Here is a 12474-nt window from a genome sequence, read left to right on the forward strand (position 1 = left end):
TTTTGAAATACAAGTGATGTCAATTTGGAACCATAGTAGAGGCATTAGGGTGTTGTGGGGGAGGGGAGGGGAGGGTAGTTCAGGCAAGACTTACCCTGACAAATAAGAGAAGTTTAAGACTGGTGGTGTAGATGGGAGCCAGAGTGACGGGATTGAGGACACAGAGGAGCCTGTCATAGAAGTGAAATTAGAGATTGGCTCCTAAATTCACATGTAAATGACACCTCCCCTCACCTTGACTTAGGTTACCTAATGCTGCATTTTCTGTTGGCTTCGTAGACACCTGCATGAATGTTGTGGCAGGGCCATCTATTTTATTAATACAGTTAGGTGAACTTTTCCCTGTAACATCTTATATACTAGCAAATTTATTAGGTCATGAGCTTTCCTGAGTAAAACCTACTTCATTAAATGGGAATGTAGTCTTCCCTCAATTGCTTATGCACCAAAAATATGAAAATTTACGTTCTTTGAAAATAGTTTATTGCATAGAAACATGAAACAAGCTAACCAATTTCTTTTTTTCTTGTAGTTGCATATGAAAAGACGTACTTACCAGGTGAGTGTTTGCATACCTTTCTTTGAATTTTACTAGCATTTTCTGGATGTTATTTAAATCTGCAGCTGTTGTGCCTAACGCCTCAAGGGTTTGTGCAAAGTGACAAGTGGAGCTTTTATCAGTCTTCCTTTCTAGACAGAACTCTTATTCTGGCCTCTGCCTAGTTTCTACCTGCCTCCTCCACTTGTTAACTCATCCAAGAATTCAGAATGAGCTGAAATTACCCAACCCAATGCATAAGGATGGTCTTCAGACTAGAGGATGAGGGAAGCAAATCTCTAGTGTTGCTGGTTGGATTTATGCACAGATAAAGGTGCTTTTCAAGCCCCACCCGTACTACAAAATGGATCATGCTTGGAAATTGTTCTGCAACTCTGTCCTAAAATAATTTCAGCTAACATGGTTGTGTTACCACTATGAATAGGCCCTAACATCTAAAAAGAAATGCTTTAAAATTATCCATCATCTCTGTGTGGCACAAACAGGTGAGATGAAACCATTTCTGTAACAGAGAACATTTTTAAAACCTCACCTGTACAAGTAGACAAGATGCCATGTTCTTAAGGGGTCAGGAACAAATGTGTTTAGTAGAGTAATACAAGAGAGGGTATCCTTATCTGACCTATAGTAACCTCGGCAGTCAGAAATCAGCATTACTGTTATGACATAATCCTCTGTACACTGAGTTCATGTTCTTCAAAAATATTTTCAGTTTTCTTTATAATCATCTCAATGAAATATTTGCTAATTGGATTAATATTGAGTTAGGAGACTTGTAAAACTATTAAAGAACATGGAGAAAGTTACTTCCTTAGAAGATAAATTGCCTCATGACTGTGCAGGTTAAACCTCTCTAGTTTGGCACTGTCTAGTCCAGCAACATCTGTGGTCTGGCATGATTTCAGTGGAAGTGTTGATAATGCTGCTAGAGAATATTGAACTCACATGGTTTGCCAAATTCTTTGGTTTGACATTGGTCAGTTCCTGAGGGTGCTGGACTAGAGAGGTTCAACCTGTATAAGTTCTCTTGTCTGCCAAATGTTAACCCACTGTCAGCTGGAATAAGGGTAATCTGATTTTTTGTATTCATCTAAACTAGCAATTCACATTTTAAAATAAGCTATTTTTTCCACTTTTTAAATCTCAATAGTTTATCATTTTAAAAAGAACTGTTATCAGTGGAACTCTTGAACTGAATGGTTGATGTAGGCTTGAATGGAGTATTCCTGAAGCATCTGGATTAATTCAGGATATTCTCCTCTGAAACATTTCTTTTGAATGAGTAATTTTGCTCACAAATGTTTGAGTCATTGCTCGTTTCAATTGAAGCAAACCATGGCTGTAATCAGATACAACTGGATGGAAGTCACCCCAGTTCCTCAATAGGTAGTATATCTGGGTGGACTGGGATTCACATTGGTGGGTTTAGACAGCAGTTCCTTTTTTGATCTTAGCCATGTACTCTTCTTACACCTTAGGTATATTTACTCTTGATTTTCACTGAGATGAGGCCTTAAAATGGATCTGTGTAGATCATGCCAATAAATTCCACTTGTCAGCTGGTATATTCAGAGCTTGTGCTGATACTCCTTCCATGGTAGACTCTTGAAGTCACTTAAACCCTGAGCAGGCAATAAGAGGAATGACAAGAATGATTACCTTTTAAGGGTGTAACCTTTTAAGTTCCGTATTTTCTGGTAGACAGTATTTGTGACACTGAAGAATCAAGTTCAGTTCTCATTCCTTGACTACTGTAGATTCTTTGTTTGTCAGGAAAGGCATAAAATTAGTGGGTTCTAGTTTAATTTTTTTAACCCCACATTGTGCCTAAAGAGCACTAACAGCAGCACATTCTGAACTGAATTCCCTGACAATTGTAAATGTACAATTTCCACGAGACATTTCCTCCTGAGATCATAAAAACACTGAACAGTAATTTGGTTTTCCTCTGTTTGTTCCATTCTTGGGATTAAAATCATTCCTTGGGAAAAGGCACAGCTATAAAATACTTGTTTCCAAGTAATTCATTATCTTAGTGATGTGTAAAGTGCAATACCTAGAGCAGGTCATTCCTTTTTTAACTTCAGAACATTTATTTGGATAAAGAGTTGTGGAAAATGAAGACTAGATAGTGGGATTTGAAAAGAAGTTCCATCAGTTCGATTTTTTCTAAGCAATTAAATAACAAAAAGTCAACTATGAAGACAGACAATATCACAGGTAAGAAAGAGCTAATGGGTTTAGGATGTTCACTAAATAATCCCAGTGTTTCTATATATTGCCACTGAACAAACAATACAAATGCATATTTACAGGTTGAACCCCTCTAATCCAGAACATTCATCTGGCAACATCTGTAATCCAGCATGAATTTAGTTGGCCAGATGACCACGTATTGTGGGTGTGCCAGGTTTCCTGTGGTCCCATAAAGTTTGTTTCCAGCTACCAGTCCTGGCTCTCAGGGTTCTGAGATGTTATTTAGCTGTAATTTGCCCCAAATGTCTTTTAAGAGCCCAGTAAGCAGTGAAAGTGTTCGTAATGTGCTAGAAAATAACGACTTCCTATCTCTTGTTGAGCACCAGTCAGATCCCAATGGTACCAGATGAGAGAGGTTCAACCTGTAATTATAAAATAAACTTGATAATTGTGCAATTAATATTTATATTCCCTTTGGTGTAATATAATGTATGAATGGACATTTACAAAATTTATCTTGTTTTGTTTCAGATAAAACTGCCTTGACTACCACCTTGGTCATAGTTTTCACTATAGTTGTGACAGTTTCTGCAGCATTATTTTGGTTCCTGTATAAAAGAAGTATTTCTTCTGGAGCTTTGTGTATCACACACCATTCAACAACTGAAATTCCATACAGTGATGAAACTATTCTAATAGATGAAGAAAATGAGTATACTGCTTAAAAGTTAAGGTTATACAATTTTATTTAAATGGCAAAATGTCATCCATACTTAGGCATCAGTCCTGTAATCACTTAAGCACATGCATAACTTGGCTTGTGTAAAAATGTGCTAGTTGTTAAGACACAGATAGCGAAGTACGAGTGTGAGTTGGTCATAGGCCGCGTCTAAACGTGCACACTACTTTGAAGTAGCGGCACCAACTTCGAAATAGCGCCCGTCACGGCTACACGTGTTGGGCGCTATTTCGAAGTTGAAATCGACGTTAGGCGGCGAGACGTCGAAGTCGCTAACCCCATGAGGGGATGGGAATAGTGCCCTACTTCGAAGCTGAACATCGAAGTAGGGCACGTGTAGCAGATCCGTGTCCCGCAACATCGAAATAGCGGGGTCCGCCATGGCGGCCATCAGCTGAGGGGTTGAGAGACGCTCTCTCTCCAGCCCCTGCGGGGCTCTATGGTCACCGTGTGCAGCAGCCCTTAGCCCAGGGCTTCTGGCTGCTGCTGCGGGAGCTGGGGATCCATGCTGCATGCACAGGGTCTGCAACCAGTTGTCGGCTCTGTGGATCTTGTGTTGTTTAGTGCAACTGTGTCTGGGAGGGGCCCTTTAAGGGAGCGGCTTGCTGTTGAGTCCGCCCTGTGACCCTGTCTGCAGCTGTTCCTGGCACCCTTATTTCAATGTGTGCTACTTTGGCGTGTAGACGTTCCCTCGCAGCGCCTATTTCGATGTGGTGCTGCCCAACGTCGAAGTTGAACGTCGACGTTGCTAGCCCTGGAGGACGCGTAGACGTTATTCATCGAAATAGCCTGTATCGATGTCACTACATCGAAATAAGCTATTTCAATGTAGCGTGCACATGTAGATGTAGCCATAGTGACATGTCATTCTGTAAAGAGCAAGCATTTAATTATGCCACAACCCTTAAATATAAATTAGCCCTCTGTCCCATACCCTGCAATAGGTAGTCATCCTGGTTATTTTAGTGGAGACTAGTGGGCAAACTGTTATGCGAGTGTTCATCTGGCTAACTTGCAACTCTCAATATATAAATCTAAATTGAAAAATTGCTCTGTACACGTATAAAGAGCAAGAGTATTATACTCCTCTGTGCTTTAAAATGTTGCATTTTACCCAGACTGCTAAAAAGGCCAAAACCTTGAGTGAAGATTCTTGAGGGAAGTCCACAAATCTGTGAAGTAAAGGAATGGAATGGATATTAGAGAAGGTTGACTGAAACACACCAAGTAAAAGTCAGGAAATTATGTTAATAGCATAGTAAGAAACAGAATGTGTATGTATTGTATGCTTCCTTCAGACCTTAATGGAATTAAATCTTCATTTTGTGAGCAGAAAGTGGATTGGAACAGCAAGGAAAAGGAAGCTGACTTTATTCTTCCAAGATACAAAATGTACTAGGAATGTAGAAAATTTAGTCATCTCCCTTTTTTGCAGTCCCTCACCTCCTTAGGTGAGCTGAGCTGTTTCTGTAGCTACTCATATCTCTTCCTTGCCTAGTCTTGTTACGACAGCAAGTGGTTCAAGCATCAGACAGCTTCATGCCCAGTGCTCCAGCCAGTCCCACCTTCACTGTAAATATTTTCCCCCACAGTGCTGTTTTATTGATGTTTTTTTTGGCTGTATTCTGGGATTCTCTCCCTATTTTACTAGCCATATGTTCATATTGGGCACTCAGCTGACTGTTAGTGTCGCTTATTGTATTTTCTTCACATGTTGGAAATTCTGCTTGAAGGAACTTCTGCTGCTCTAATCCTTTTATTTGCTAAAAGGTGACTAAGATGAAACATTTTAAACATTCCTACAGTACCATGTTTTGTCTAGTGCTGATTATTTCAGCATTCTTTTGTTTCCTGTAGAGGGGCCTGTGAAGTTTTCAAGGTGACATTCAGATTTGCCTAAGCCTGACCTTTTACGCAATAAGTAGGTGCTGTCCTTTTAAATACACTAATCACAAGCAAGGAGTGCACTAAATAATTGAATAGCTCCTGTCTGAATTACAGCAATAAAAATGCCTCCTGTGCTCTGGTGTGGAGTTGAGACACCCTAGAGTTAAGTTTATAGACCTAGTCAAAATATTGTAGCAAGGCTCAGCAGAATTTTCTGCTTTATGTACAAAAAAAGTTCTGGATCAAGAGCTCTTCTTGGCAGTAATCTAAACTATGCAAATTAGAACAGCACTGAGGGCAATACTCCAGCTCTGCTGGTTGGTTGGTTGGTTGGTTTGTGAGGTCTGAGAATGCTGTTTCCCTTGTTCAATGATTTAAACAGATTAGCAGGATTGCATTATAGGTTCTGATTCCTGCTAATTATAGTTGAGGAATGTCCACTTTTGCAAAACCAAAGTTAGTGAACTTCAGGTAACACAGTAGTGGAGACACAACAACTCTAACCTGGGGGAAGAACTTGTTAAATCCTCTGTGTAAGCATGGGGCTGAATTTGAGCTGCTACCTTGAGTTAAAAGCTGAGTTGACACGTTCACACAACTATCTTAACCCAAGTTAGTAACATGGGTAGTCTCAGTTGTGGGTTTTTTTTTTAAATAGTGTAGACATACTCACAGGAATGAAGCAGTAAATCTTGCTCACAAAGTTAAAATAAAGTTCACTGGAAGCAGATTAGTCTGTTCAGAGTACAATGTGAAATGAAAATGTGTGTAAGCAAGCATCAGTGGTAACGGAAGGTAGATTTTTTTAAAATTCAGTTAAGCAGGCCCCAGGTAAAGTAGAGTGAAATGGATCCACTTTGAGGCCTGATGTACCACAGGCTTCAGGCTGAGGGCCACAAACCCATCACCATGAGAATAATTCAGGATGCTTATTTATGTAGGGTCAGTAAGTATGTTTGATTGTACCTGTGTATCTAGATTTGCAATCTACCTGAGCCAGGTACATGCAGCGTTTGAACAGAAGCTCCATTCCGAACAGTGAGTTGGTTCTCCAAATTGCCTAGAGGGCATTCATTGGTCAGTGGTGTATCATTAACATGTGCTACTCTGTCATGTTGGGATATGAATATGCATCAGACATCCAGACACTTCAGAAATGTGAAGGATGTCAATAATGGTCCAATTTTTCTAGCCAGACAAGGCCTCTCAGCAGCCAGTTTCAAGAAATGCAGAGTGTGGGAAACTGGATAAAGAAACACAGTCATGTGGCAGTGATTTTAATGCAGAGACTGTGGAAATTGAAGAGCAGCCAGATGAATGGTGAGTCAAATCTAATGACTTCAAAAGGTAATCACATCACAAGGAGATTCAGGTTTTCAACAAGCAGGAGAAAGTAATGGTGTGTTACTTACTGCTAATTTTAAAAGATTCAAGATTGCTGGGTAAGCACTTTAGATTGTTAGTCAACAATTGTTTTTCTGGTGTACAGAATTTGAAGAAATGCAGAAGCTAGGGCAGTCAATGCCAAAAGATGTTTTTCTGAAGATTTTGCCTCAGAATGGCTCATCTAAAGAAACTAATTTTCACTGAAGCATATGTAGGCTTAATTTTTTGCATGCAGTCAGTGATTGGCAGAAGATGACAAAGCTAACACTCATCAAAAGATTCTTACATGACACAGAAATGCGTAAGTTATCTTGTCCACAGAATGTCAAATAAAGAAAAAAAACACAGAACTTGATTATGCAATGAAAAAGGGCCATCAAAGTGTAAAGCGATAAGGCCTGTGTGGGCCCTTTCAAAAATAAAATATATTTTTTTCTTTTCTGTAGCTTCTGTCTGGATTGGGATGGGGCCTGTGTTATCTTGGGCACCGCAAAATGGTATTTAGGCCTACTAGTGGAGTCTTTACTTCCCTATTAGGTGTCCTCCATGGCATGAAGCAGTAGAAGCTGTACTACTAAACCTTGTTTCAACTAAAGAACTGGCCTGTGTTGTCAGGGGGATTACTAGGTAACCCAGTAGGGTAGCTTTTATATCTTATCTCTGGCACAGGCAGATTTTAGCATGCTTATCCATTTTACCAGTAAAATTCTTCTTTCAGGCTCATTTTGTAATGGGATAGGACAAGAGTTTTAATTAGAATAGGTGGAGTCTCTTTGTACTATCTTATGTGAGTTTACCTTAAATCAATTATTTTTTTTAAATTAACAGACTTGTAGCACTTTAAAGACTAACAAATTTATTTATTAGCTTTTGTAAGACAGTAAAAATCTGAAGTGGGTCTTACCCAGGAAAGCTCATTACCTAATTAAATTTTTTAGCCTTTAAGGTACTACAGGATTGCTTGATTTTTGTGAAGCCACACACTAATGCAGCTACTCCTCTGAAACTATTTATAGTTAGTAGTAATCTACTACTTTATGGATGTGTCAAATTAAATGCAGGCTATAAGGGCTAGGTAGCAAACTGAACACAGATAATTTTTCAGTGTGCTACAGAAAAGGCTACCTTTTATCTCTACATCAAATTGGTATGCCCAGAATTGACAGTGATATGAATTTTTTATACCAATAAATTGTTCCCCAGGTTGTACAGAGAACACAGAGGGTATATCTACACTACAGAGTTATTCTGGACTAGCTTATTCCAGAATAACACATCTACACTATAGGGAAACCCTAAAGTAAGCAAAACTTTTTCTAAAGAGTGTATCCATGCTTAGAGCCTCTGGAAGCACTGCTTCCTAGGGGCTCTAGTCTGAAATACTATGTCTACACAGCAGCATTATTTCAAAATAAGTATTCAGGGATAGTTTATTTCAAAATAGCTCCTATTCCCAAAGCCCCTATTTTGAAATATCTTTTTCAAAATAGGTGCCATTCCTTGTGGAATGAGGTTTACCGGGTTCAAAATAAGGTGTCTGTTCCTTGGAAATTATTTTGAAATAGGGGATGCATTGTGTAGATGCTCGCAACCTCTTTCAAAATGATGGCTGTAACTTTGCTGCGTAGATGCAGTAAGGTCTCGTGTAAACCTGGATTTCGCATAAGTGGGGGTCCGGATTTTTCTCTGGCAGAACACATGTTCTGCAACCAGGGAAGAAGCAGAAAGCTAAGTCCTGGGCTGGGAGTTGGGGAGCATTAAGCCTGTTGGTGGGTTGGAGCCATGGGAGGCAGGGGCTAAGCCTGGGGTGGGTTAGGGCTGCAGGGGGGTGAGGGGTGGAGTTGAGTCAGAGCTGTGCATGGGTAGTGAGCTGGGCCTCGGGTGGCTGAGCTGGTACCAGAGCTGTGTGAGGGTGGTGAGCTGGCAGGGGGTTGCACCAGAGCCATGCAGGGTGGAGTGGCTTGAATCAGAGCTGTGCGGGGCAGTTTAAACGGGGGTGAGCTGGAGCTGTGTGCCAGTGGTGAGCCTGCAGAAGGTTTGAACTGGGGCTGGGGAGGTTGAGCTAGAGCCAGAGGGCAGGGGTCTGGAGTGAACAGGAGCTATGTATGGGTGGTAAGCAGAAGTGCGGGGGCTGAGCTGGGACCATATGGAGCTGAAGGGGGTTAAGCACAAGTGGAAATCACGGTACAGGTTTACTGTAGGTGTCAGGGTCAGATGTGTAGGAGTGGGGTCATGTATTCTGCAACCTTTTGTACACCCTAAGACAGTTATGGATGACACTACCTGTACAATGAGAGATGTTTTGCTACGATGTAAAATGGTGGAAGACAGCTATACAGTTTTTTTTTTAAAAAGGGAATATTCCAATGCAGTTCTATGCGTCATCTTTATTTATAAGTGACATCACTAAAAAACATTGATAACCAGTGTTTTAACAGTGAATGTGGGATCTATAAAAGATTTTTCAACTAAACAGCTCATTAAGATTTTAAATCCTATCAAGTTGCATTTGTCAGGAATGCCAAAATGCAAGAGTTTATAGCTGTAGTATTTCCTTATTGGAATAGCCATATATCAAATATAATCTCAGATTTCCAAATCAGTACATAAAAAAAGCCATCATTAACACTTTTATATTAGAAGCCCCTTGCAAGTTCTTATTGCTGTTGAGTTCAATACTCTTCAAACAAAATTTTGAAAGTGAACACTGTAATTTTTATATTACCCATTCATCCTATGTTAACACTGGAAGCAATTGATTATAAGAAATGACAACATAAGCATTTTTAAATGAAAAAATGTGTGCTATACATACATGAGTTTCCCACCCCAAAACACACAGTTACCAGTATAAGAGAAAAACTTGGTAGACGAATCCAGCAATTTAACTGACTACAGTAAAAAGTTTATATAAAGGGAGATATGACTTCCTTAAACATTTAAAGTCTTTGTCAAAAAGGCCGTTACATACTTTTTCGAAACAAGGCATACCATCCCATCTCAAAGGAGATGCAGCATTGTATATCTAACTCTTTTACACCTTGCTGAACAGTTTTCAAATTCACTCTCTGTTCTGGTATGCAGCAGTGGACTCAGTTCAGCGATGCTTTAAAAACTATAGAAATATTCAATGCGCTTCCTACTAAACATCAAAAAATAAATGCATGATGATGATACGTTCTTGCCAGTTCTGCATCTTTGCAGCACTTCTGTTTGGCTCCTGCCACATTAAGCAGTGTCAAAACTTCTGCCAGCATCACCGTCTTCAGAATCATCCTCTGAAGCTGTTGGAAGAATATAGTACAATCAAAAGCCACTTTTAAAGGTCTGTAAAATGTAGAGTTAATATGGTTTTTATTTTAAATGTGAACAGAGTTTAAATGTATACAAGAAAATTCTGAATTTTGGTATCCCAAAAATCATATTAAAATGTAAGATTTCCCAAGTTTGAAATGCATGCTCTTAAGAAAAATCACCAGCATTAAATGCAGCTGCCATTAGCTAAAAAACCCAAACACCTGCACTTGTGTATGTCTGAATGTAAATTGGCCCTTGTTTATGGTGATAGACACCACAGCAGTGGTGATTGTGGAGGTGAAAAAGTCAACAGAACAGCGTGTGTGAATAAAATATTTTTAAAATATCTAAGCAGTGTCCTATAAAGGAGTCTTGAAAAAAAAATGATATTTTTATGAAGCTACATCAACTATTCCACTTGTATTTGTTTTGAAGTAAAAATTTTCCTGGTTTTCAGAGTCTCTGATACTAGCAAGTGCTATAGAAAACTGCAGTAGAAAGTTACGTAAGATTGCCTGGGAGGAACACAGTAAAGAAAACACCTTTGTAAGCTGTGGAAAATAGTAGTGTTGCATACATGCATCACTGATGTAGTCCACAAGGGTGCCAAGATATTTTTGTACACACAGGAATCACAGTCACCAAAGTGCAGCCACCTTTTGAGTGACTGAAGCAGTTATATAAATTTTTCCCTTTCTGTTCGGTGCTCTAAACAGATTAGTGTTAAGAAAGGCTTGCTGAATTTTCTTCCTTAATACTAAAGTCGGGGATAATTTAGAAGCTTTTGTCTGGAAAGTTGTCAATAAGTACTTTTGAACCATCCTGATAAACCTATCTGCATTCAGTGTCAACTAGTTCATCAATATATGTAAGTTGACTTGGCAGAATTCCTTTTTTGTAAATTCAGTGGTCAGCAATCAGTATTTATTTTTAAACTTTTTATCCTGTGATATCACTTTTAAAACTGGTCTCATGTCTCCTTGGGCTAAAAAATATAAAGAATAAATATATTGAAAAATATATTTTGTAAAGACTTGAGAGAGCATTTTCAATGCTCAAATTTCAGAGTCCCAAACTCAATGTTTATGCCAATTGTCAAATCCCCTGTCAGATACTCCATAGATCAAACTCCAGGACAAACAAGGCTCAGTCCAGAATTCACTTCTACTATAAAAGGAACATAACTACCTAAATGAGGAATAAGTTATTTTATAAAAAAAGTTATGGTCATCTTTTAGAAAATTATTAGCCAGCTAGCAGCTACAATAGTCCGAAGTAAGTTACATTCAAACTCATGGAAACTAAATCAGAATGTGTTTCTTGCAGCACAAGGAAAGAACTATCCCCTCTCATACTCTGAACACTTCATCTCATGGATGGAAATCACCTTTTCAGATCTTGAGACTCACTGCATTTTTCTATTAAAAAAAAAAATCACACATTGGCTACGTCTACACTAGCCCCAAACTTCGAAATGGCCACGCAAATGGCCATTTCAAAGTTTACTAATGAAGCGCTGAAATACATATTCAGCGCTTCATTAGCATGCGGGCGGCCGCGGCACTTCAAAATTGACACGCCTCGCCGCCGCACAGCTCGTCCCGACGGGGCTCCTTTTCGAAAGGACCCCCCTACTTCGAAGTCCCCTTATTCCCATCTGCTCATAGGAATAAGGGGACTTCGTAGTAGGCGGGGTCCTTTTGAAAAGGAGCCCCATCGGGATAAACCGCGTGGCAGCGAGCCGCATCAATTTTGAAGTGCCACGGCCGCCTACATGCTAATGAAGCGCTGAATATGTATTTCAGTGCTTCATTAGTAAACTTCGAAATGGCCATTTGCATGACCATTTCAAAGTTTGGGGCTAGTGTAGACATGGCCATTGAGTCTGACAAATCAGTCATTAATATACTTCCAATGTCTACACATAGCAACCAGCAAAGACAACATGTAGACACGTGAGTTTAAACACTAGGTAATATGGGCTTCTTCAAGTTTAGCCCAGGGCATAGGAACTAGGTAGTGTAAAGGTTGTGCAGCTGCTAGACTGATTCTGCTAAATTACTTGCAGCTGGCCAATGTGGATCCCAAAAACAGGTGCTGATAGAAAAAGAGGCATAGTGGTCTGGGGCAAGGGAAGCAGACAGAGTGATAGCATCACTTGAGGTCACAACTAAAACTTAAGCTGCCTTACTCTAATACAATCTTTGCCACAGTGTGGTGGTACTCAAAAGGATTTCAAGGGATACAGCAGAAAATAAATTATTAAAAATCAGGAGATCAGCACTGGGAGAGGGGATACGCCGATAAGGCTGAAGTCCCAAAAGGGGTATGTGAGCTTTTTAACTTTGGGATACACTGCTCTAATAAAATCCCTCTTTTTTTAAAAAAAAAAAAAAAAGTCTTCATCACC

General features: G+C 39.6%; 2 protein-coding genes across 3 annotated transcripts in view; one reads left to right on the forward strand and one right to left on the reverse strand.

Moving 5' to 3' along the window:
• CD302 (CD302 molecule) overlaps nt 1–7206 on the forward strand; it is a 36539-nt gene extending 29333 nt beyond the window's left edge. Inside the window, exons 5-6 of the mRNA XM_075002097.1 lie at nt 533–559; nt 3287–7206. Of these exons, the coding sequence (XP_074858198.1) occupies nt 533–559; nt 3287–3480 (221 nt within the window). The 3' untranslated portion in view covers nt 3481–7206. The remainder of the gene's footprint in view (nt 1–532; nt 560–3286) is intronic.
• Nucleotides 7207–9136: 1930 nt separating this feature from the next.
• The window catches only part of MARCHF7 (membrane associated ring-CH-type finger 7), a 32720-nt gene continuing 29382 nt past the window's right edge, over nt 9137–12474 (reverse strand). For both annotated transcript variants that reach the window (XM_075002096.1, XM_075002095.1), the window contains exon 11: nt 9137–10051. In XM_075002096.1, the coding sequence (XP_074858197.1) occupies nt 9996–10051 (56 nt within the window). In that variant the 3' untranslated portion in view covers nt 9137–9995. The remainder of the gene's footprint in view (nt 10052–12474) is intronic.

The sequence above is a fragment of the Carettochelys insculpta genome, chromosome 8 (assembly GCF_033958435.1).
Source record: "Carettochelys insculpta isolate YL-2023 chromosome 8, ASM3395843v1, whole genome shotgun sequence".
NCBI classification, from domain to species: Eukaryota; Metazoa; Chordata; order Testudines; family Carettochelyidae; genus Carettochelys; species Carettochelys insculpta.